This window comes from Tenrec ecaudatus, chromosome 4 (assembly GCF_050624435.1).
Source record: "Tenrec ecaudatus isolate mTenEca1 chromosome 4, mTenEca1.hap1, whole genome shotgun sequence".
Taxonomy (NCBI): domain Eukaryota; kingdom Metazoa; phylum Chordata; class Mammalia; order Afrosoricida; family Tenrecidae; genus Tenrec; species Tenrec ecaudatus.
The window spans coordinates 97,977,253-98,004,072 of NC_134533.1; the positions used below are offsets into that span (position 1 = coordinate 97,977,253).

Consider the following 26,820-nt stretch of genomic DNA (forward strand, 5'->3'; position numbering starts at 1 on the left):
GTGTCAGTCCATTTAAGTAATTTAGAAGCATGCCAGACATATGTTAGAAATCAGCAGTTATTTGACTCCCTAGGCTCTATTCTCCCGACCTTTTTAAGGTAGAATGTCAAAAGGAGCTTGGCTTCCCCACCCCACCCCCGCTCCATAGCTCAGACAAACAATCTTAAAGTCAGCTTGTCTGCGTCCTAAGAGATAATGCCTTTCTCTTTTAATGCACATATGTTTGCATCCATTCGTTAACGGCATTAGCGAGGTTTGGAATTGCATGTTTGGGACTTGCTTGTTTGTTTCCCTCTCTTCCCAGCACCCAAATCTCCTCCGGATATTGACATTGATGTTGAACTGTGGGACAATAAGACCATAACAAGTGGACTGAAGAACTACCTCAGGTGCGGAGGGTTGACTCCGGGTATTGCAGATGCGCGCGCGTGCTCACTACCCCGGGTATTGCAGATGCGCGCTCTCGCTCACTTTCCCCGGTATTGCAGATGCGCGCTCTCGCTCACTTCCCCGAGTATTGCAGATGCGCGCTCTCGCTCACTTCCCCGGGCAGGGACCTCATGGTTTCTTGCGTGCTGTTGATACAGCCCTCTGTTCGATCGCGTACGTACAGTGAAGTAGCGCAAGGGGATAAGGCTTAGGGTCCATTTTCTGGAGAGCTGGTGCTTTGTATTTTCAACGTTACCATGAGAAGGCTACAGCATTTTTTGAATACGGAATAATATTTTCTGTTTCACATTATGTTTTGTAGAGGTTTTTATGTATTTCGTAAATTTTAATTTTGTTTTATTATCCCACCCCCTACCTGACCCACATGTGAGAGAGATTATTTTTGTCATGCATGCAGGAGTTTCCACACAGAGGGAACATTTCCTCCGAGTCTCCCTTTACTTTTAAGATATTTGGGGCAAGAACCGCTAACATTGGTGTTGTTAAGAACTTTAAGGTCTTAGGCTGTCTCAGGGCGTCCTAACCAGGACTTTATCACACTACTTACCATAATCGTATCATAATCATGCTGCATTTAACAAAGAACTTGGGGGTTCAAGATCCCGTCCATATTGTCGTTTTGAATATGTGGTTCATTCCCTGTTCCAGGTGTCTTGCTGAACCACTGATGAGTTACAAGCTGCACAAAGACTTCATTGTTGCCGTTAGTGAGTACACGCGCTTTGGAAACACGAGACACGAGGCAGTCTGGGTGGTGCTACTGAGAGGAGACTTCCAGCCACAAACCAGTGTCTATGTGTTGCATAAGAAGTGATCGACTTAAAAGTCCCAAATTATATGGTTTATAAAAAATTTAATTGGACATAACAAATTTTAGAATAAAGTAAGGTATCACTTAATAAGACCTGAAAGTACTTCCTGTTTTTTTAGAAACCAAATTTGTCATCAATCAGGTGCTTTGGTTATTTATTACATAGATTGTTTGCCTTTACTGAATGTATATATTTTGGCAAAATCCAGAAAGCCAAACCCCACTGCTACTGAGTAAATTGTGATGCATAGCAATGCTACTGAACAGAGCAGAACTGCTCTTACGATTTCCCATAAATCTTTATGGGAACAGATAGGCTCACCTTCCTCCCAGGGAGCGGATGGTGGATTTGCCCCTTGACTGTGTGCTTAGCAGCCCACGGCTTAGCCCACTGGATTACCTAAACTCCTGGATTTATCTAAGGACCATAGTATTACCATGGCAATGCCAATATTGTAAGCCCCACTTTGGGACTCTTAACCTCGAACTCCTTCTTACAGAAAACTTGTTTGATAGCAAGTGGGTTTTTTTTTTTTTCCAAATCTATTAAATAAGGAGTTGCATGCCTACGTCAAAGGGTCACTAGGAGATCACGTTGAGATACTGTGTGTTATAGTGCCAGGTCCATTAACCATTCAGTAATAATTACTACAATCACTCACCGTTCCAAACCATTGCTGATGTACTCTCAAAGCAAGGGATGAGTTTTGTTCTTTGTTCAGTTGTTAAAAGCACATGTCTGGATTAACCATGGACAAATTATTAAAGCTTTAGAGCCGTGTTTCCCAAAATGTGAGATACTGCCCCACGGGGGCAGGGTGGTGGTGGTGATGGAATGATCCAGAGAGGCTGCGAGAGCCGATACTCTGTGCTATCCTGGCTTATGGGCTGTGTACAGATGCACTGTTTTATCTGAAAAGGGAGCAGGAGGCCAAATGGGTTTGGGAGGCGATGCCTTAGAGAACGACAGTGACGGCACACAGAGGAATGTTTGTCAGACATGAGTCATGGGAGTGGTCCCGGTGGTTAGATTAATAATGTTTGCCTATGTATGCGAGTGAAATTAATGCGCTAGTGTTGGTAACCTCTTTGTCCATTACAGAATCTGATGACCAAAACTACCGGGTAGAAGCTGTTCATGCACTGGTGCACAAATTACCAGAGAAAAACCGAGAGATGCTGGACATCTTAATAAAGCACCTGGTCAAGTAATGTCCTTTTTATTTTTAATTTTTTTTAAATTTTGGAGTCGTTCTTGTGGTCTAGCATATAGTCTAGTCTGAAGAACGTTCCAGGTCTAGCATATAGTCTATTCTGTATGTCTACAAGGTTAAGTTGGCTGACTTTAATACTTTAGCTCTTCTGTCTTTATTGAATTGTTTTCTAGTTGTTAAGTCCTTTATCAAGAGTGTTAAACATCATCTATTAATGTCTCCTACTATTATCGTAGAGTTGTTTATTTCTCTCTTCAGTTCTGTTAGAATGTGGTTTATGTATTTTCAAGTTTTTCTTTTGGTTACTAGATGTTTATTATGACTGTGTCCTCTTGTTCCCTTGACCCATTAAGCAGTATTATATTGTCCAGTCTTGTCTCATATTGTTTTTGTCTTAAAATCTGTTTTATCAGAAATTAATCTTCTATTCGTGTTTTTTATTATCGTTACCTTTTTAAATGATTTTTAGTTTATTTTTGTCTCTGCGTCTCAAATGTCTTTTGTTTGTTTGTTTGTTTGAGATGAACTCCTTTGTAGCTAAGACTCCAAGCCCATTTCCATTTTACTTTTCTCCTCCCCTTCCCGAACCTTCTCCCTGAGACCACAATTTAGGTTCAAGGGATAAGACACCTGGGGGATTTCTTCTGAATGTATAGGAAACATACTGTATGTATTTACACAGCCCAGCTCAAGAAATGAAATTAATGACACTGTCCTGTTAAACCCTCTGTATATGTCGATAGCATATTGATGCTACTCTCTTATCCTTCCTATTATTCTCTGTCCCTTGCCTGAAAAATTTTATCTATTTATATTCAGTGTAATGATCAATAGATAGGAATTTGCAGCTGTGTAATTATCTAACTTATATTGTCTAAACATTTTCCAGTTACTAAGTGTGGTCTAGTTGGTTCTGACGCATGGTGACCGTGTGTACGGCAACATGAGGCACTGCCTGGGCCTGTACCGTCTTCATAATGTTTGTGTGATGTTTGAGCCCGCTGTTGCAGCCACTGTGTCGGGCCATCTCTTTGAGTTTCTTCCTGTTTATCTACTTTACCGAGCATGATATCCTTCTGCAGGGTCTTGCTAACATATGCAAAGTATATGACACGTAGTCTCACCATCCTTGCTTCTAAGGAGCATTCTGGCTGTACTTCTTCCAAGACTGATTTGTTCGCTCTTCTGGCAGTCTGTGGTACTGTCAATACTTTTTGCTGGGACCAGAATTCAAGTGCATTGATTCTTCTGCAGTCTTCTTTACTCAGTGTCCAACTTTCACATGCAGATGAGGGGATTAGACATACCATCCCTTTGGGTCAGGAGCACCTTCATCCTCAGAACGACACCTGTGCCTGTCAACATTTTAAAGCTGTCTTGTGCAGCAGATTTGCCCAATGCTTTTCCGTGTCTTTTAAAAATATAGGTTGGTGCTGTCATTTTGCTATTATAACTAGAGTCCACGAAATTGGCTTTAAAAGGGCTGTGGTAGTGTAAGTTCCTTTAGAGAGATACATGTATGTATGTCTGCATTTCTATATATGCTTATGACATTCTTCGTAGATTTTAAACGTACATGTCAACTTGAAAAATCTGCAGGATCACATGGTATTCTCCACAGATTCATATATGTGCATTTGTCAGTGATAATTTGAGAGACCGGTGTTTTATACTTTTAGAGTCAAAAGATTCCCCAGGTGAATCTACTCCTTTAGCATCAGTCCCCCCTGCACTCATCATTCCTTTGTCTCTGGAGACGGTCCTGCTACGTCTCCTCATAGAGCAATAGGTAATAAGAGATTGGTAATAAGAGATTGAGATAGATAGACAGATAGATAGATGCACATGTCTATGCGCATGCACACATGTGAGCACTTTAGACCAAACCTGTGTTTGCCACACTCCTGGCAACAAATATCCAAATTCAGATTTTTGTACATAAGATTTCCCTTATAGCTGCAGTTACTGCCAAGGCTATTACATAATTCACCATCAGATGGGATTGCTTATTTTTTCGCTACCAGTAATAACCCAATTTATGCTACTTTAAGCCATGCACTCGCACTTTTAAAATATTGCTATATAAACATCTTAATAAATACAATATTACTTGTAAATGTTGAGGTAATATGAGGCCCCAGCCCCTTGGTTTGAAAAGAAAGCCCACAAGAATAGCATTGCTTCAATTGTACTGTTAATTATTGGTCTGAGGCAGCGACTCATCAGTTAGTTAACAATATTCACCCACCTTGGGCTGGCTTTGTCTTGAATTAGAAGGTTTTGAATAGTGTGCACTCTTCACAGCCTTTAACAACACTGTGTTTATTGGTCAATATCCTGCTGAACTTCAGGCAAACTTTGTAGCACAGCCTTCTGACATGGCTTTTAAAAGTCATCTAAATATGATATCAAATGTTTTTGCTTAACTCTCCAGCACATTAGAAGACAGCCCTACGGAGACCTAGTGTAGGAATATCAGCGAAGAACATGTGGCCATGAAAGAAAGATAGGGATGCTTATGCCCATCCTGCTCTAGTAATTTTAGGTCCTCCTTCGAACCACCAAAAAGTCAAGTCCTATTGAGAAGGCAAATGGCTGGGAGGTATGTGGCCACCTCACCAGTGATGCACTCTTGAAAATGATCAACTCTGTTGGTCCCTGGTGGCCTGACACCTGCGACATGCCTGGGATTACAAAGAACAAAGGGCTAATTCCAAATTTTCTTTAATTAGTTCTGATGTAACTAATCAGAACTAATTGGTGCAATTCGTTGTTTCTTCACTGTTCCTCACAAAGAATCATTTTCTGCACATTGAAAGAAAAGACCATCTAGAGCAGTGGTTCCCAACCTTCCTAATGCTGCGACCCTTTCATATAGTTCCTCATGGTGTGCTGACCCCCCCAACCATAAAATTATTTTTGCTGCTACTTCATCACTGTTATTTTGCTATTGTTATGAATTTGGCAACCCCTGTGAAACGGTTGTTCGACCCTCAAAGGGATCGTGACCCACAGGTTGAGAACCGCTGATCTATAATCACTTCTCTGACTTTAAATTTAATTATTATAAGTGTTATTCCTTAAAAGAATGCTTAACAATACATTTTTTGGAAATTTGTCTAGACTTTACTTTAGAATACCCTTCCTGACATATAATCAGTGAGAAATATGCATAATTTTGTGTTATCTCTTTCCCCAAACTTTGCACTGAAATAATCTGATTCTCTAAACGGTAGGATCCCACTGGGAATAAGATATAAAAGACAATGGCTAAAACTGCAAGATTGGTCAGATGGACAGGGTTTCCTCTGAAGAATACCCAGAATCAATTAATTAAGTAGACAAAAGCATTGTTGATAGTTGCTAGAATTGCTTTGCTCAGATCAGTAATAGCAAAGAGTTTTCATTTTCAATCTAGCAATAATGCTGCTGCATTTCTGCCTTACCATGTTGCCTAGCCCAGTGCAGACAGTAGGGGGGCACTCCAGCGGATGTTGCATGAAGGGTGGACAGATGAATGGACACTTAGACCAACCACCAGTCTATGTGGCAGTTTGAGGAGTCCTGTGACTTACTGTCAGGAAACCTGATGGAAGTAGCACGATGGTCCCTAATGTGTTGTGCCTCACACATCTGGCATGTATCCATGAAGTGGGATCGCTGACTTAGTGAGAGGATAAATGTAGTACCAGCTGTGAAAATGCCTGAGAGTTGGTACTCAGAGCTATGTTTAGTGAATCTGGATGAAGAAAAAGAACCAAGAACAGTCTACCCAACCACCTACTCTAATAGAAACCCAGTGTCAGAGAAGATGTCAAATACCGAGCAGCTGATCATCTTTCTAGGACCATTGTACTTGATTTAAAAGAAGTCAAGAAATATGTCACTCTAAGAGATTAAATATTTTATTATATTTTCATGTTTCAGTATATACTGTACACAGACTCCGTTAACGTTTTACACATATTTAGACCATATCTACGAAGGTTAGATTGGGTGGGTGGGGGATATGTGACTCAAGTCGACCCTTGTAGAAAATTAGCCCGCCCTGGCATATGCGACGTATATCACAGAGTTGATAAACAAGACTGTTGCCCACTTGTTCAGCGTTGAAGTTACTGTGTCTGCTGCTCGTTTGCAGAGTATCACTACATAGCCAACAAAACCTCATGACGGTCTCAAACCTGGGCGTCATCTTTGGGCCCACTCTGATGAGAGCGCAGGAAGAAACGGTGGCAGCAATGATGAATATTAAGTTTCAGAACATCGTGGTTGAGATCTTGATTGAACATTACGAAAAGGTAGGCTGGATGTTCATGGGGACGTAGATCACATTTGTGGTCATGGGTTTCAAAGGGAATTGTGGCTTCGAATCATCTGTATGAGCTTTTATGTTATGATGACAGATTCCTATTAAATAGTAGTCGATTTTATGTGTTGAATAAACCACTTCTTTGGGAGAACTTTGATTTTCTTTTTGGTCTTACATTGTTCTTCAGTGGCGTTTCTCAAAATCCTCCAGGTAGAGGGTTGCATGCCCCCCTCTCCCTTCTCTACATCATTTATGATTCAAAGAGCTTTCCTTGGGCATTGATGTAGTCAAGCTGAGTCTTTTCTGTTCACAGAACACTTTTAAATGATTTTGTGGCTAAACCTATTCCAGTTGTCAATTTTTTATGCCTCAGGAATGAGGTCCTCAGTTATAGAGTAGAAGCGATATTCTCAATAAAGTGAAAGATTAAAAATACATTGATGGATTCCCTCTATCCATTCCCAAAGAAGAGTTTCTTTCAAGGAATGACCATGGAAATGGTAAAATGTGCACACCAGATGGATGGGTTTATTAAGCAGACGTCATTAAGACCTGACCGTTTGTGATCTTTCATGTCTGTGTTTGTTCCTTTGAGAAGGTGACCATTCTCCTTCCTTCTTCCGGGTCTGTTCCCATGGCTGCGGAAGAATGTTCTTAATGCGCGTTGAAGGGCTTGTAATGGTGATGAATGACTAGAGCTGGTAGTGGTGCAAGAGCCCGTGGCTCCGGACTGCAGTTTCGTGAGACCTCTGCCCGCAGAGCCAAGAGCAAGCTGGCCCCTTCTTTGGGAGGTGATGCAGAAGGAGCCTCTGCCCGACAGCTTATGCTCCTCAGAGCATGGAGGGGCAAAGAGAGCATTGCAATAAAACTAGCCCGTGCATTTGACTTGAACATCTGTTCGTATCTGAAAAGTTTCCTGAAAATGATTGGAAAATCTGAATCTCACTGTTCAAGGCTTGTGTGGGAGAATTTAAAAAGGTGGGGGGGAGGTAAATCAAAAAAATACAACAACTAAGAGAAGAAATGGTGTTCACTCTACATGGGCAAGGATAATTGCTATAGGATATTTAGTTTTCTGTGTCAAGTAGCTCATGCTGTGCAGCAGAGGGAGTAATATCTACTTAGATTATTAATAACCTTCGAAGCCTATTTTAGGATGATGCTGGGAATTCCACCCTCTGATTGACTTTCTCCGTTTTTCTTCTGTGCAGATCTTTCACACTGCCCCAGACCCAAACATTCCTCTTCCTCAGCCCCAGCCACGGTCCGGGTCCCGGCGGGCACGTGCAATCTGCCTTTCTACGGGTTCTCGGAAGCCCAGAGGGAGGTATACTCCATGCTTGGCGGAGCCAGATAGTAAGTGGGCCTTAGAGTGCTGCTGTCCTCCTTCTGTAGTTCAGCCTCCCCTCCCCCTATTGCTCATTAGGCCGAAATAGAAAATGTTCTCACTGATCCTCTCTCCCAAACCACCCCTCCCCTAACATTTATATATTTTCTGTCTGCGTAGTTGCAACGTTCCTTGGGCAAACAAATTCATTGTTGTTACAAAAGGAAAAAAAATTAGTTTTCTCAATGCCACTCCCCCACCCTGCTTTTTTCTTTCTTTTTTTTGCCCCAGCTGTGATGAAGGACATCGGGTGCTATTTTGCAATAGCTTTTGTCCTGTTGTCGAAGTGGGAGCGAAGAAAGCGAAAGGAGGTCTGGCTGAAGCAGGCCCTTTCCTTTGTCCTTTCACGCTGTGTTCTAAGACATCACCTCTTGGGTCTCAAAGGAAAGAAAGATGCCGAAAAGTTACACTACACGTTATCACTAACTCCCTGTTCTGGGCCACACCACAAGATGATGTGGGTAGTAGGGGCCCATATGCCATGGAAGACACTGTGGCCATTCCCATCCTAAGCCCATCCACCCAACAGTTTCATTCAGCAGTCAATATTTCATCGAAATAGAGTAGATCATCTTTTAGTTTGGGATATGCTTTATAGCACATTTTATTATTGCAGATTCTCCAATGTTTCTTTCAAGTATGTTAAAAAAGAATAAGGAAACTCAGTTATGGAGGCAGTGTTTAGTTGTTGGAGTCTCAGCAGGGCCAGGGGGAAATGCTCTCTGAACATTGTGAGCAGTTTTTCATTTGCTGCCGCATTGAGAGGTGCCTTTGAGTGAAGGAGGCCTCCTGTGATTATAACTCACAATCAACTAAGATCCGAAAAGTAGAAGAAGCAGGAACGTCCCTATCTTCTGTCCCCATCTGTTGACTTTTCCGTATGTGAAAGGTGGAAATATGTGGCTCCATGTACCATTTCAGCAATTTCTACCTGTGCGTCTCAGCCAGATTGGTTACATTCTTCAGGTTCACCACCCATTCTCACATCCTTCTCCCAACTATTTTTCTCTTACTGTCATGTCCTGTCTGGGAAGCAAATTTTGGTCATAATTCAAGCCAGCCCATTAACACTTCACAAAGTAAAGTTATTATATATGGTCAGAGTGCATATTTTTTAAAAAAAAAAGTCTTCGTAGGCTAGTATTGGGGGGATAGATGTATATCCTGAATCTTAATGCTTATTTTGAAGACTCCTCGTGGCATTGTAGTGACATGTTGAGCTGCGAACCACAAGGGCAGCAGTTCAAACCCACCAGCAGGTCCCCCAGAGAAAGAGGAGGCTATCTACTTCCATAGACAGTTACAGTCTCACAGGGGCGGTTCTGCCTTGCCCTATTGGGTCTCTGTATGAGACAGTATCGACTCCATGACAGGGTTTTACTACTGCTTCTTTTCAAACCTCTGTGCAGTACAGAGGACAGTTCTCCACACCCAAGAAAGACCTTCACTTCGGTGGGCCAGGTGGATCACTGGGCACAGGAGGTGGGGGAGAGAGGTGCTGTTGTCAAGTGGTAGCAACGATGGCTTTTCTCTGTCCCAGGTGACTCGTATAGCAGCAGCCCGGACAGTACGCCCATGGGTAGCATCGAATCACTGTCCTCTCACTCATCTGAACAGAACAGCACGCCAAAGTCTACTCCATGCCAGCCCAGGGAGAAATCCAGTGGGATTCCCTGGATCGCGTCCCCATCGCCTGCCAATGGACAGAAAAGCCTTGGTCGCTGGACTACGAGTCCTGAATCGAGCTCTAGAGAAGACACAACCAAAACTGATGTGGAATCAGACTGCCAGAGTGTCGCCTCGGTCACCAGCCCTGGGGACGTGTCCCCACCCATAGACCTGGTCAAGAAAGGTTCTTATGGGCTGGCCGGACTGAAAAGGTCCTCGGCTTCCTCCCTCAGATCCATCTCCGCCGCCGAAGGTGCGTTTGTGCCCGATGTTATTGTCTGAGCGCCACTGGCTTTATTTTTCAGCATGATTAAGCAGGAAAAAAGTTAAATGGTGGAGAAACTATCGATGCTTATCTCCTTTGTTCCCGAGCTTAGAATTCTAAAACTCCTGTGCGCTGTGACTTTTTACCTGGATCGCTCACTCCATCTCTGCGAGGTGATGTCTTTGTGATTACTGTAGATTGTGATCTCCCTGAGTGACTGGTTGCTGTGTTCAAGGAGCATCCTGTACCTTCCCATTTGGGCTCCGAGAAAAATGCTTCCTTTTGTTATGCACATGTACTGTGTTATTGCCTTTATTTTGTCTAATAGCGCCTTGCCTGTTTTTTTGGGCTTTCTTTTTAGGAAACAAGAGCTACAGTGGATCCATTCAAAGTTTAACTTCCATAGGTTCCAAAGAGTCACCCAAAGCCCCACCAAACCCAGACCTGCCTCCAAAAATGTGCAGGAGGTTAAGGTTAGACACCACTTCAAGCAATGGCTATCAACGGCCGGGTTCTGTGTAAGTGTGAAAGTATTTGTAATTGCATCTGTGTAGCACTAACAATACAGGGGGGATTGTGCATTCACAGAGCCCTTGGCTGAACTTCTCATCTGTAGGTTCTGCCTCTGCAGGACCGCATCCCCTCATAAACATGGTGTGCAAGGTAGAGTAGCTTTCTGATAGGTAAACAATCTCATGCAAGCCTTTTACTTAGAAATAGAGTCATGGCTTAATTTCAGGACCTACTCGGACGTGTTTAATCAATGGTGGACTTTGAAACTAGTAGCCTGCCTATAAAAGGTGAACATCTGCCTCTGAGCTAAAGAGACCACAGATTATTCACAGTACAACCACCTTCTACCTTATGGGGGTTGGTATCCTCTCCTTTCCATACCATGTCACCCCCAGCTGAAAACGCACCAGTGTGAACAAGCTTATAGAGAGCAAGTCTATTAACACAGCCGGAGGTACTTCCGTTTAAAAGAAATGATCCGGAAGTCATTGCTGATGGATGAATGACAGAAAAATGAGAGCCTGGATAACGAGTAAGCAAAATCCAAAGAGGAAAGTTCTCTCTAGTTCATGTTTTCCATACATTTGCTGAGTGTCTCCTAGATGCATTGTGAACGACCATGAGGTGCCTTTCCATTTGCTCTCTCTGTCAGTGTCCACAGTAGCCTTCTCCGATAGGTCTCCTCAACCCCATTTTAGAGCTGATGAAAATGGACGATATTTAGAACATTGAAATCTCCACTTCATACAGAAGAAGTCAAAAAGTACTGCTCTCAGAGTTCCAATTCATACATGCTTGAGTTCATTCTACTCAACACTTGAGCCTGGCTACAGACGAGTTCTCTCAGCAATCCACTTGACTTAGTCTTGTAAGCATGCCTTCGGAACATATAATGTCCAATCAACAATGGTTCCTGAAGGGATCTGCTGGGCCCGTGGAACTAAAAGCAGACAAGGCGGCTTAACAAGTTATGACAACTATTTTTTGTTGTTTTTGTTGTTATTTGCAAGGTAGGTGGGGGAAGGGTTAGGATGGAGGTAGGGGGAAGGATCCCAAAGGAGCAATCTTGATAGATTTTGTCAAAGGACCCAGAGGCTTATTTTGAAGAGGTTTCAAGAACATAGTCAGAAATCAGCGAGGGAAGTTCAGAAGAGGTGTGACAAGGACGTGATTTCCATCCTGACAAGGCATCGGCTCAACCTCGGAGAGGAGCAAGGGCTGCCCTGTGACAATGATAATTTTGTTAGAGAACATGACGGCCCTGCACCATGCAGCCCTGATCTTGCTATTTCAGACTTTGTCCTGTTCCCCAAAGGAAGAGGCTCCGAGTCTCTCAGTGCCGTCCGAGGCAGTGTAAGCCAGAGGGCACAGACCTAACTCTTCAGGGAAGGGTGGATGAGAGGGTTAACACAGAAGGATGGATGTAGACCCAGCCTTCAGAAGGATGTAGACCCAGCCTTCAGAAGGATGTAGACCCAGCCTTCAGAAGGATGTAGATCCAGATGGAGGATAGGTTGAGAAGCAATAGCTTCACGTTTTTGACATTTTTGTTTCGAAACTTTTTATTATTTTGTAACAATGGTTCATGACTTATTTGTTTATACTCAGCTAGTACGCCGCACCGTTGAATTGTCTAGGGAAGGTTCTCAAACTTGAATTCTGTGTCTTCTTAATATCCCATGCCCATTTCGAAGAAGATTATAGCCTTGACAGTTTAATTATTCTTTCTGAAAGTCCGGCAAGAGATTTCGTTAAGTCTGTTTCCATAAGAACAATGTATTAAATACATTCATTCATCCTTTTATTTGGTAATCATTTTGTGGTTTCAGAGCATGTTCAACAGAAGTTATCACTCTTCGTCAGAAGTCAAGCTACCATTGTAAAGATAAATGTGTATGTGTAGTTCTAGCCATTAAGGAAAATTAAATTTTGATCCAATATGTTAAGAGAGATGGAAGAATTACAAACCCCCCATCATTTGGGATTGAGGAGAGTCTCTTCTTTGTGATTGTGCTAATAGTTAACATAGAAATTAAAACGAGCAGTGTCAGTTTGTTGTTGCCAAGGGCTGTCTCGTCAGTTTTCTCAAGGCAAGCCCACGGGATTTCGACAGGAGGGGTTCTTGGCTGTAATCTAGACAGTATCGGATTGCCAGTTCTGTCTCCCCTAGAGCTGCGGGGTGGGTTTAAATCATGACCCTTTTGGTTGGCAGCTCAACCATTTCACCACCAGGACTCCCTGCATGTTTTGTACTGGGTGTAAAATGATCGCTGAGATTTTCAAATAACCCTGTGGCACTGTCAGGTAAGCGTTGGCTTGCTAACTGCATGGTGTTGGGTGCAAACCCACCCACCACTCTTGAAAAGGAAGAGTGAGGCTACCTGTTCCCATGGAAGTCAAAATCTGCTCAGTGGCAGTGGGGTTTGTTTGGTGTTTTGCTGTTGTTTGGCCTTCCCTGGGGGCACAGGGGCGGTGGGGGTGGGGGTGGGTTGACTTTAAAGAAAAGGATCCACTTTTTAAAAACTAGGTTAAAAAAAAAGATCAGTTCATCTATTAACTATAGAAACCTTTCCAATTACCTAGGGAACATGGGTTTTATTTCTGTTCCCTCTTTCCTATAGCCTCTCACCTCTTCCAGTAGGACATGCCCTTTTTTTCTCTGTGGTTTGATACAAGGTGTGAATTCATGAATTCACTCCTCGGCCATGTTTTCATAGTTCCTCCTTTTCATTTGCCCAGCACCGTGTTCAAATATAGAAGTGCATGGAATAATTTTCTTCTTTACTCTATGAGAGTGAGGGCGATTCGTCTTGACATTCTGTGTTTGATTCATTTATTTTTCCCTTGTGGGCGCCACCAGACTCAATAACATACTCCTGCCAGCAGAGCGGGGAGAAAATGTTCTTTTTTCTACTCACACCATTTTCTGAGGTAGGAAGGTTGAGACTGGTAAACTCCCATGGGATGGTAGCTACGGGCTCCTTGCAGCCTGATAGCACTGAGCTGGAAACTAAAGAGAAAAATCTCTTCCACATTAGAACTTGTCATGATGAAAATCCAGTTCAAATGTAGTGAAGGCTTTGAACTAATCATTTTATTTTATTTAGCCAATGACATGGAATTCCATTCTGTAGAATGATTTTCCTGAGTGGTTTAATGGGGAAAGATTTTTAAAATTATTTTTATAATTAAAATTTTATTTTAATTATTTTTCAGAGTGGCAGCAAAAGCCCAGCTGTTTGAAAATGTTGGTTCAGTTAAGCCCGTTTCTTCTGGGCGGTAAGTTCTCAAAGTCCTGAAGGGAATGAAAATATATCTTTAACTGTGACATAATTGCCTTGACCTAACAAGTCATCTGTGACATCTCTGCCCATGGGTTATACCGATGCTCATTTAGACATACGCAGGCCTTTCACATGTTATCTTCTGGAGAGAAGACCATGTCTGTAAACTGTATTTAGTTTCTCCTATGAGTGCCATGAAGCCTCGCTTGCTAAAATCTCCACAGAGCAAGAGTTCTAAATATACACACTTTCTAAAAAGCACAAGGTGACGTAACCCTTTGCATTTGTGGGAAAATTTTCAAAGTATATCCTTGACTTTAAAGGGCGATTTAATTGTTTTTCTTAAGGAGTTGTCATGAGTTCATTAGAAATTATTGCTGTTCTTTTTTTAATGTTTTTTAAATGTTGTATTGTGGTTTGGGTGAAAGTATAAGAGGACATTGGTTCCCACTCAACAGTGCATACCCGTGTTGTTTTGTGACATTGGATGTAATCCCCTCTGTCTGTCCCATTTCCTCCTGGACGTCCTCTCCTGCCCCATTCTGCCTTCGGAGCTTTCTTTGTGCAACGCTGCCCTTTGGGTTTTGACAGTTGACCGTGCTGAGGCAACCCTTCCTCCCTGTTCTTATTATTTGCTTTATAGACCTTTTGATCCAGGGCGAAGGCACAAGGAGGTTCTATTCCAGGTCTAGGACCTACCATCTTGTATGGCTGATTCTGTTTCCTTATTTGGAATTGTGTTCTGCTCTCCCCCCCCACCTCCTCGATTTCTACCCCAGACCCTCTATTGTCATTCTGACCAGAATGGATGGTAGTGGTAGCTGGACACCATCTCGTTCTTCTAGACTCAGGGTAGAGGAAGATGTACTCCCTGTGGTCCTGGTCTATTAATCCATTGACTAATTGTTTCCTTGAGTCATTGGTTTTCTTCAATCCTCTTTGCTCCAGGTAGCAAGACAGCGACAGTAGCGCCTTAGGTGGCCACTCCCAAGGTTTTCAGGCCCCAATTGCTACTCACCAAAGTCATATGTGTAACATTACCTTTGTGGACAATTGACTTACATGATCCCGAAGATTACAATACTAAATCCCCAAGCTCAAGGGCTCATTCCAATAAGACGTTTGATTATGGCTAAGACGTTTTCAGAACTTTGCTTCTGGGCATCCTCTATCTTTGATACATGCGCAGCACATATGTAGAAATATCTTTTACCAAACCTAAGTATATTCCTGGTACACTCCCACTTGCCTTCCCATGTGTGTTCAGATTAAATTTCTATCTACAGATCGACTTGTAGCTTCTTGATTATAAATATCATTAGATGGTTGCACCTGCAGTCGTGGTTACATACATTGCCTCTGTTCTTATGCACCTCCTAGTGTCTTACTTACCTTGATCCTGTCCTCTCCCTTCTGGTGTATTAGTTTTCCCTTTGCCCAAGTCAATTAGGGTCGACTCTCAATTAGAGGTTTCCTCTCCCATCCCCAACCATTCCTGGTAACTCTCAAGTAATGTTTGTAAACATTTTTCTTAACTTTTAATAATAGTGCTCTCATACAATATTTGCCCTTTGTGATTGAAGAATGTAAATCGGCGTAGTGTCCTCCAGTTCCGTCTGTTAAGGAGATGTTCCTTAGAGTCGTCTTGAACAGTGTATCATATTCTACTGCACATTTGTGCCATCGTTTGTTTGTTGAGCCATCTATTGATGGACATTCAGGTTGTTTTTATATTTCTGCTGTTGTGAATAATGCTGTCATGAAGCTGGATATGCATATATCTGTTCCTGCTCCTATTGGTCTCGTGTTTACCTAGTAGTGGAATTGCTGGATCATGTGGGATTTCTACTTCCAGTTTTCTAAGGAAGCCCCATGCCTTCTTACAATTCAATCAGCAGTGTAACTGAGTTCCGGTCTCTCCACAAAACCAGCGCTACTTTTAAGGATCATGGAGATGTAGTAGAGCTAAGGGCCTTAGGTGATTCTCTCTCTCTCTCTCCCTCCCTCCTTCCCACCCCCTCTGAGGTCAGCACCCCATTAATTGCTTCCTGATTTTTCACCTTCCACTCTGTTCAAGGCTGTTCATTGTTACATCAAGCTGCCATTTGTGTGCTTGCTTCTAAAGTTCCCGTTTTAGTCTCCTCACAGTCCAAAAGGGTCTCATCGCAGTGGGTTTGGGTTTTGAATTTGAATATGGCCAAAATAATGGGATTTCATGAGGGCATCTGATTTCTGTCCTTTTTGCTTTTTTCACTTCCAGCAACTAGTGCCTTGCTGGCAGATAGGAGACATTCATTCAGTAAATGCGTATCGTTTTTCAAAAAGGCATGAAAGGGAGATAACACTCCTTCACTTTTCTTTTAGCTGCAGGAGAGCATTTTTGAGTGTGCTGTGTCTTGCTAATGGAAACTGACTATGAAGCAAAACAGCCGCAGCTAATTAAAGTTGCATTCTTTTCCATGTTATCCAATTCTGTTATTTTCACCAACCTTGTAAAAGTATGTGTGTTTATTCGGTAACCCTTTATTAAACAGTCTACACAGGCTTGCCCGATTGCTAGGCATGATGACGGCTGTCAAAAGATTCATGGTTTTGTCCAAAGCCAGTGAAGACACTCATGCTGTGAGGTTTGTTTTGTTTTTCATTCCATAGGGTATAGCTACTTTGATATATTACTAGTATAAAGGTAAATCGCTTATTGTGTAGCTGATCAATCAGAAAACATCTGTGTGTACCTTACCTCCACTTTTAACATCTCTTCCTGTTTTACCAAGTCATGGGAAAATGAGGCATCCTGCACGTCAGAGCAAACACTGTTTGTCTGAGAAACTGCCATCATTTGTATGGATTTAACTTTATGTTTAAGGAGCCTTAGTGGCTCAGTGGTTAAGCACTCAACTGCTAGCCAAGAAGCTTGGTGTTTCTCACCCACCACCAGCCCCTGATCCGCTGATCTGCTTCCATAAAGATTCTCCCTCACTGCCGTCAAGGGGACTCTGTGGGGCAGAATAGAGCTTCCCCTGTGGATTTCTGAGGCTGAACCTCCTTACGGGAGTAGAAAAGTTCATCTTTCTCCTGAGGAGCACCTGGTACTGACCTTGCCCAACACGTCACCCACCACTATGCCAGGGCTCCGTAAAGTGGAGGAAGCAGAAACCAAATGCATTCAATCTGAACTCGACTCAGAATACAGAGTAGAAAACCCTGTGGCCAGCTGCATTCTGTCTGCAGAGTCTCTGTGAGTCGACCATTGCCCCCTGGGACCTCACATGGCCCTGCAGAGAAAATGTTTCCGGCTGCTTTTGGCGGAGGGGGTTGGGTTGTGGATTGCTCCAGGTGGTGGAGCCTTTATTAGGACACTGTAATCGGATTGCTGCGAGAGCGACCAGAAGCCATCCTGTCGAGCGATTAATATACAAGAAAAATGCTTACTATTGGAGTACATCTGTTATATAATATACGCTGTCATACAATATACATTCATGTGTTCAACCAGCAACCTACACCTGTTGAAGATGCTTGTGTATTCAAATCCCCTAAATCAACTTTCCATGAGCTATTGGACAACATGTACAGTTAAAGTCCATTCAGTAGCTCATTCGTGTCAGTCTTTCTGTCCGTCAGTCCCCGGTGCTGCCAGAGTGTGTCACTGAGCTCAGCCTCAGAGGGATGTGCGCAGCTTCTTGTCCCACCACTTACTAGTTGTCAAACCTCGGATATCATCTGGGAAATCTGTTTTCTTCAAAAAGCTATGTTTATAGCTATGAGGGTGTTTTTCCCTATCTTGTTCTGTGTATCCATATAATGTATTTAAAGTACATAAATAATATATTATTTAATTAACGCGTTTAAAGCTCAGCACCTACTCTCTGCAATCATAATAATAAATAACATGGCTGTTAATAACCAAATTCAAACTCACTGCAATCGAGTCAATTCTGACTCATCGTGGCCCTGAAGGATAGAGGAGCGCTGGGTTTCTGAGATGAAGTCTTTATGGGCGTAGGGAGCCTTGTCTTTCTCCTGAGGAACTGCTGGTGGGTTGTATCTGCTGACCTCGTGGTCTGCAGCCCAATGGGTACCCCATCAACCCAACAGGCTGCCTCATGGTTGTGATCAGTTTTGTTAAAACCGTTTGCCTCAAATCAATGCATTCACATCACTTGACGCTCTTGTGTGCCATTAAGTGCATCTCAGCAACTTATAAGTCCAGGTGATTTCCTTACCTAATTTCACTGATTCTTACATTGCATGTTTTGTATGCTTTCTAGGAAATTGGGCTCCATTTTAAATTGGACCCTGAAGGATGGTGGAACTAGTTGAGTTAAACAAAAGAGGGCATGATTGGGAAAGAGATCAGTTGAGGGATTTTTGTGACTGGCCTTATGCAATTGGAAAGCAATGCCTTTGGGACCATTGGACAGTAAGGTACACTTTATCAGGTAATTCAGTTAGTGGTTTTTCCCAGGAAGTTATGAAGGCAGAGAAACAGTTGGGTGGAATTGATTAAATGTCTTACTCACTCGCTGCCATCAAGTCTATTCCAACTCCCAGTGATCCTATAGGACAGAGTAGAACTGCTCCTGTGGATTTCCCAGACTATAACTCTTGGGAGTAGAAAGCCTTCTTCCTTCCAAGGAGTGGCTGATGGTTTCGAACTGTAGACCTTGAGGCTAGCAACCCAACACATAATCCACTACGTCACCAAGGCTCCTAGATGAACTCTAGCAGACCTTAATTAGGACAGTGATAAGAGGACACGAAGCTATAAGAGATTTCCATGCACATGAGCAAGAGTGAGCAACTGCTGTGATAGTAAAACTGAGAAACAGATTAAAATTCTTCCGGGTTTTAAGACTGCAGATCAGAAACAATAATTTATTTGGAATCTCAGTTTATGAGTTTACAGAGGAAAGGGAAGTTGGGCTGTAGATTTTGAAGAGCCAGTTGAAAATCTGCAGCTGAAAATCTCCCGAGAGGCCATGGAACTGAAGGTTTGAGCAGCCTCTCTACCGGATGGATCGTGAGGAAAAATGGACAAGCGTGCATCTCTGTGTAGGGCCTGGCAAAGGAGAGCCTAGAGGAATGGTCGGAGCCACAAAAATGTCAAGGAGATCAAGAGAGACCCTGGTCCACAGTGGATTCAAAACTACCAACTGTGCTGTGAAAGAGGGATGAAGCCAACAGTCTCCATAAGGATTGGAAACGCCAAAGAGCAATGCAGTAAAGCCCCCCAGGGTCCTATGACAGTAGGTTATACAGACATGACTTCTTAAGAATAGTAACTGAATGTTTTCTTCTTGTGCAGAATTTCAAGTTCACTAATAAGCTCCAGCAGTCAATCAAAGCCAATTCTAATTTCATTGATTCTGGCAGCATAGTAGTAAAGTGCTCAGCTGGTGGCCATCAGGCCAGTGGGTCAACAGCTGCTCTGTGGGAGGAGTTACATCAGTCTGCGTCCAAAATGATTGCAGCCTTGGAAAACACGTGGGTGGACAGTTCTGCTCTGTATTATAGGGTCGGGTTGAACTTCATAGTCACGATGTGGTGTATGACCTCATCATTTAAAAGATCACCACGAGTGACATTTTGGTGTGCAATTTTCTGATCTCGTGTTTAAACTGACATTAAAAATAAATTATCTCTTGATATAATAAACTCACTGCCATGGAGCCAGTGCTGACCCTTAGGAACCCTATTGGACAGGGGAGACCACCCTGTGAGTTTCCAAGATGGTTTTTCTTTAGGGGAGTAGGAAGCCTGGTCTTTCTCCAGCAGAGAGGCTGGTGGTTTCAAATGGCAGACCTTGCAGTGAGCAGCCTAATGTACAACCACTATGCAACCAGAGCTCCCTATCGATATATACTGTTGGTTTTTTTTACATTTTATTAGGGGCTCATACAACTCTTATCACAATCCATACATATACATACATCAATTGTATAAAGCACATCCGTACAACATACATCAATTGTATAAAGCACATCCATATTTTCTTTGCCCTAATCACTCTCAAAGCATTTGCTCTCCACTTAAGCCCTTTGCATCAGGTCCTCTTTTTTTTTTATTTTGATATACACTGTTAAAGGTTTAATTTTGTCATGTAAAATAAGAATAAGACACGGCGTCTCTCACTGACTCACGTAAGGTGACCAGATTTTAACATTTGTAAAGCGGGACACCATTGATAAAACTCATATCCTGGAGAAATAGCCCCATGGCAGCCGAAAACCGAATACCCTCGCTTGTCGTGCATTCTTTCCAAAAATCGGGACTTTTTAAAAATGCCGCGGGATGCGGGACAAATTGTTCAAAAGCGAGACATCTGGTCACCGCCTAGGGAAGCAACACTGGAGACTCAGTGTCGGGATTGGCCTGGTCTGACCGGACCACACCGAGGCAAAACATTAAGGGCGTGTGGCCAAGCAGCGGGCGGGGGGAGCAGAGCAGGGAGGTCCCGAGGGAGTGCAAAGGATGGACTTTGGGACCAGAGTGTGGCACCCCATCGGACTCGAACAAAGGAGACACCTAGAGGTAAAAAACCAGCCTGATATATTTACATATTTTTTTTCAGTTTTAAATTATTTATTTGGCCATTGGTTTTTTGTTGTTGTTGTTGTTGTCTTCTCTTTTGTCAGTTTGTCTTGCTATGCCTTGTTTTTTTGTGCATATTATTATTTCTACAGGTCAATCTAGATAAGATAGGCTGCATGAACAGTCTGGAGGAGAAAACAACGGGACCGATCGTTCCAGGGGGTACATGAGAGAGGGGGAGAGGGGGAAAGAGGTGGTGTTGGCTAGCCCAGGAACAAGGGAAGAACAAGTGATCCAAAATTAGTGGTAAGGAGAGTGTGAGAGGCCTGGTAGGGATTCAGCAAGGGCAATGTGACCAAGAGAAATTACTGAAACCCAAATGAAGGCTGAGCATGATAGTGGGATAAGAGGGAAGTAAAAGGAACTAGAGGAAATAGCTAGGTGACAAAGGGCATTCATAGAGGTCTAAATACAGCCATGTGCATATGTAAATATATTTATGTAGGATGATGGGGAAATAGATCTAGGTGCATCTATTTGTAGATTTAGTATTGCATATATTTGTAGGTTTAGTATTAAAGTAGCAGGTGGACATTGGATCTCCACTCAAGCATTCCTTGAATGCAAGAACACTGTGTTCTATTAAAGTGGCATTCCATGGTGCACACCTTCCTGACACGATTGCTGAAGACAAATGTGTACAAAAGCAAATGTGGTAAAGAAAGCTGATGGTGCCCGGCTATCAAAAGATATAGCCTCTGGGGTCCTAAAGGCTTGCAGGTAAACAAGCAGCTATCTAGCTCAGAAGCAACAAAGCCCACATGGAAGAAGCACACCAGCCTGTGTGACCATGAGGTGTAGAAGGGACCAGGTATCAGGCATCAAAGAACAAAAAAATCATATAATTGTGTGCCCACTTTCCCAATATGATCACTGAAGACAAATGGGTACATAAGCAAATGTGGTGAAGAAAGCTGATGGTGCCCAGCTATCAAAATATATGGCATCTGGGGTCATAAAGGCTTGAAGGTAAACAAGCAGCCATCTATCTCAGAAACAACAAAGTCCACATGGAAGAAGCACACCAGCCTGTGTGATCACGAGGTGTAGAATGGATCAGTATCAGACATCAGAGAACAAAAAATCATGTCATTGTAAATGAGGGTGAGTGTATAGTGAAGACCCAAAGCCCATTTGTAGGCCACTGGACATCCCCTTACAGAAGGGTTGTGGGGAGATGAGCCAGTCAGGGTGCAGTGTGGCAACAATGAAACATACAACTTTCGTCTAATTCGTAAATGCTTCCTTACCCTCTCCTCACCCCACTATCATGATCCCAATTCTACCTTACAAATCCAGCTAGAGCAGAGGATGTACACTGGTACAGATAGGAACCGTAAACACAGGGAATCCAGGTCAGATGATCCCTTCAGAACCAGTGGTGAGAGTGGCAATACAGGAGGGTGGAGGGAAGGTGGGGTAAAAAGGGGGAACTTATTATAAGGATCTATATATAACCTCTTCTCTGGGGAACAGACAACAGAAAAGTGGGTGAAGGGAGATGTCGGACAGTGTAAGACATGGCAAAATAATAATAATTTATAAGTTATCAAGGGTTCATAAGGGAGGGGAAGTGGGGAGGGAGGGGGAGAAATGAGGAGCTGTTACCAAGGGCAGAAGTGGAGAGCAAATATTTTGAGAATGATGAAGGCAATGAATGTAAAAATGTGCTTGACACAATTGATGTATGTATGGATTGTGATAAGAGTTGTATGAGCCCCCAATAAAATTACTTTTTAAAATAAAATAAGTGGCTAAAACTGCTCACATCAAGTACTTTAATAGTAAAATTCAGTGATTTTTTTTTGTCCAAAATAAAGCGCTATCATTACCTTACATTTGTAATCAGTTTTTGCCATAAATGTGTATATTATACAATTTGACTATCTGGTTATCTTTAGAAGATAACCACAATCACCACAATCAATCTTCAGAATATTTTCTTTTCTTACTTGTTGTGAGCTCCTCTGCCTTCTTGTCGTTAGGCGCTGTGAGTTCATTCCAACCAATAGCAACCCTGTGCACAACAGAGGGAAACACTGCCCGGCCGTGTGCCATCCTCCCAGCTGTTCCTGTGCCCGGCCCACTGTTGCAGCCATAGTGTCCCCCCATCTCCCTGAGAGCCTCCTCTCCTTCACTGCCCTTCCACTGTATCAAGCATCATGTCCTGCTCCAGCGACTGGTTTCTCCTGACAACATGTCCAAAATATGTAAGAAAAGTTCCCTCCATCCCTACCTCTAAGGAGCACTCTGGCCATGCTTCTTACAAAGCTTAGTAGAAAACAATTGAATTCTCTTGAATGCCATTAGTCATCAGCACAAGGAAGTCTTCACACATTATGTAGCTTCTAAAGCTCTAAGCTGCACACTACTGAGAATATGGGAGTCAAAACATACAAGTAGCCTTTAGTGTTAGTATGAAAACAGTTTGACCTTGCTGAGGTTCTGAAAGGGTCACAAATAGCCCTCCCCCTCTACTGATAGGCAGGTTCCCTCGACCATACTACACAAAGGAATGGAACCCGTCCGGTGGGGTTCACTGAACCTGCATTGTCGTTGTCATAATGCCCAGCACAGAGTAGATGCTTAATAAAGTTGTGGAATGAATGAGGAAGATACACCATCTAGAAAATCTGAAAGTATGCTGTTACTCACTTTTCATTTTCAGTGGGATTGCAGTATCTGCACCTTGACATAAACAGCCTGTCGCCCTCACACTCCATTTTTATAGCCATCCTCCCTCCAGCATTGAGGCCCTGGCACCCACAAGAACAAGGAAGCAGAAACGGTCAGTGCTTACTGGCAAAAACTAAGGGAAGAACGTGTGACTAGTTTGAGGAAATTCCCAACCAATGTCTATCTAAGGAGCAAATTTAGAGTGCTGACAAGTTGACACGGTCAGCTTAGGAGTCTTTCCAAGAAGAAATTTATCTGTACGATCCTTGCCTTATACCCTAATATTGTTTCATTGTCCTGTGTTGTTCTGCAGCGCAACTCAACTCAATAACCAATGGTTATTTGCAGTAACCACTTAATACATCATTCTATTGGCATGGAACAATATATTATTTAGTCATTATAAAAGATGCATGTTTTTATAGGTAGATATTGATTTATTTTAAAGGTATGCATCTTGTGTGTGCAGAAATATCCCCCTAACATAGTCAAGGTTTGAGTATAACCCCTTTAGCCTACTCGCTGTACCTGTTCATCTTTGCTCTCCACGCATGTCTGCATCCCTGTACATTCATGCATTATTTCTGATAATGCAGGGTGGGCAGTTAGACATTATAGATAAAAATAAAGGAGCCCTGTTGGTGCAGTGGCTGTGCATTCAACTGCTAAACAAAGGTTAGCAGTTCAAGCCTCCCCTCCCCATGAGAGAATAGAACTGACCGTGCTCCAAGGAGTCACGATGCCAGCCTAGGAATCCCATAAAGCAGTCCCACTCTGGCCTGTAAGGTCTCCGTGATATAAATAATTAAGACATACATCAGAAAAGTCTCTTTTTAAATTTTTTTTCCTGTTTTACCACTCTAAGAGATTTTATTAGCCCTAGTTTTAAATTTATTTATTTTTTTAGTGAGAGAGTGAGTTAGGGAGTTGGTGGGAACGTGAATGAGTTAGTGAGTGAGTGAGTGAGAGAGTGAGAATGCATGAGAGAGTGAGTGAGTGAGCGAGTTAGTGAGTGAGTGAGAGTTATTGAGTAAGTTAGGGAGTTAGTGAGAGGATGAGTGAGTTAGTGAGAGTGGTAGAGAACATGAGAGAGTGAGGGAGGGAGGGAGAGAGTGAGTGAGAGCATGGGAGAGTGAGTGAGTGAGTGAGAGAGAGTGAGTGCGAGAGAGTGGGTAAGTGAGAGAGTGGGACAGTGAGTGAGTGGGTGAGTGAGTGAGAGAGTGGGTGAGAGAGTGGGTGAGTGAGAGAGTGGGTGAGTGAGAGAGTGGGTGAGTGAGAGAGTGAGTGAGAGAGAGTAAGTGAGAGAGAGAGTGAGGGTGAGAGTGAGTGAGAGAGAGAGAGTGGGTGAGTGAGAGTGAGTGAGTGGGTGAATGAGAGAGTGGGTGAGTGAGTGAGAGAGAGTGAGTGGGTGAGAGAGTGAGTGAGTGGGTGAGTGAGAGCCAGAAAAGTTTCTTTAGTCAAATAAATAATGAAGATGGAATCCATTCAGTGGAACAGGACAATGACATATAAGTCTTCATTTACATATTGTTTATATAACTCTTACAAATATATTTATAACTACTTATCTATTAATATAATAAATATGTCATTTATTACATCCCTTACTGGATACTTACACTGCTGTGATTTTTTTCTTTTGCGAGTTAGTATTGCTTTGACAGATGTGTAACTATTTGCATGCAGCCCTCTTATCCCTTTCAGGAGTAAAACTCCCGCAGCATATCCAAGGGGGTGGGGAGGTGGTGGTGGTGTGGGGGTGGTGGTGGTGGGGGTGGTGGTGGGGTGTGTGTGTGTGTTGTAACTAAATGAACACACATTGTCAATTTTGATTTAGTGAGGCTTTTATTTCTCTTAAGATCAAGGTGTACCCAACACCATTGAGTCAATCCTGACTGACAGTGACCCTGTCAAGCTGCCGAGAGAGAATTTTTCACACTGTCCCTATGAAACCTTTGTGTCTTTGCTCTTCCACATGGCGGGGTGTTTAGAATTAGGAGGGAGGCTGTGTGCAGATAGATCATCTTCCTGGTGATGAGGAGGGGCGGGGACGGCTTTCAGGGCTGTGGATGTCATTCCGCTATTCTATGCAGTAAGAAGCAAGATTTTCAAAAATCCTTTTCAAAGGGATATTAGCATCTTCTGAAGAAAGACACAATAAGTGACCGTGTTATTTTCACATCCTCTCAATAGACCAAGGCAGTGAAAAAGGAAGCATTAGCACCTGGAGAGAAAAGTTCCCTCCCACCAAACTCGACAGTAAATCATCAAAGCTCTCAGAAGTGTTAGCACCTGTAGGCACAGATCTCAGTGGAGGGGAATTATATCTGGGCAGTCCTTTGCGCAGAGAGGCCTGGTGTTTCAGTGGTGAAATCACCCGGACGCTAAGCTCCGTGTTTTGGAGGTGCCAGCCACAGCACAGAGGAAGAGCAGGCAGACTGCCGCCATGATTTACAGTCGCACAGTCCTTCGGCAGCTTTACTCTGTCATATAGGGTCGTCATCAGGAGTCGGAATTGACTCGTTGGCCATGAGCTTGGGTGTTGGTTAATCACATGCACAAAAAATTGAAAAGTCAAGACTGTTAGTAATCCATGCTGTGTACTTTGGACACATTCAGCAATATTGTATCTAGTTATATAACTATTCTTTATGTGCCTCCTGCCCCTTCATCCTCATTTAATCTTGTAAAATACTGCAATGAAAATATCCATGTCCGAAATATTAATGGAGAAGAACTTGGTCGCATTTTATGATATAATTTTTAAAGTTACATCATAGCAAATACTGCATCTTCATTGTTTCTTGGAGTAAAGAAACTTTTCTGATGTCTGTCTTAATTATTTATATCAGTGACTCAAAGAAGTAAGACTTGATGTTTACTCAAAGGAAAGTTTTGCTGTAAGAAAATTTGATATTTTTGTAAAAAAATAAAACCACCATATTTTCAGATAAGTGGCTCTGCCCTCCTCAAGTATACTATTATTCAATCAGATGACTGCCCTTGACTAAATGGCACATAAGAAGAAACTAGTATTCTTTCTACTCAAAATGACCATAGTGTGTTTCTTAGAATTTTTCATAACTGAGCCCCATCTTCTTCCTCCAACCCCACCAACACAGGACCATGTGTGCATTCTCTCTCTCTCTCTCTCTCACACACACACACACACACACACACACACAGTCTTTTGTGCCAAGCCCTTCTCCTCCTCAGGGCCCAGTGCCTCCTTAGACTGAGCTTTGCTGGTAAAGTGGTAGGACATAAGCAAGTGGTCACTCCCCCAGCTGCCTGCTACATGATCCCCTTTTTGAAGGTGCCTTATGAGGTTGATCTCACAGGAAACCATCTCTGGAGACAGTCCCAGAATTGTCTTCCCTAAGCTTTTCTGTCTTCAGATAGCCCTTTGGAAATCCCGCCTTCCATAAGGGTGCCTCATTCTGGAAGTATGGCGCAAGGAACCACCTGGACTCAGTGCAACACCAGTGCTTTGACAGAACTGACGAGGGAGGAAAGGCAAAGTGTACCCGGGACCCTTACACAATTCGGCATGGAAGAAAGAGGCTAGAGCCTCTTCCCTTCCTTGTCCCCATTCATCAGCAAATGCTTACAGTTCCTACTGAACAGGGGCCTCCTTCCAGGCACT

At 42.9% G+C, this 26,820-nt stretch overlaps 1 protein-coding gene across 2 annotated transcripts in view; it reads left to right on the plus strand.

The window, feature by feature from the left end:
* ARHGAP42 (Rho GTPase activating protein 42) overlaps positions 1-26,820 on the plus strand; it is a 328,893-nt gene that overhangs the window by 297,385 nt on the left and 4,688 nt on the right. For both annotated transcript variants that reach the window (XM_075546492.1, XM_075546491.1), the window contains 8 exons: positions 305-389; positions 1,099-1,157; positions 2,364-2,469; positions 6,617-6,776; positions 7,999-8,143; positions 9,715-10,095; positions 10,469-10,625; positions 13,837-13,899. In XM_075546492.1, coding sequence (XP_075402607.1) covers positions 305-389; positions 1,099-1,157; positions 2,364-2,469; positions 6,617-6,776; positions 7,999-8,143; positions 9,715-10,095; positions 10,469-10,625; positions 13,837-13,899 — 1,156 coding nt within the window. The remainder of the gene's footprint in view (positions 1-304; positions 390-1,098; positions 1,158-2,363; positions 2,470-6,616; positions 6,777-7,998; positions 8,144-9,714; positions 10,096-10,468; positions 10,626-13,836; positions 13,900-26,820) is intronic.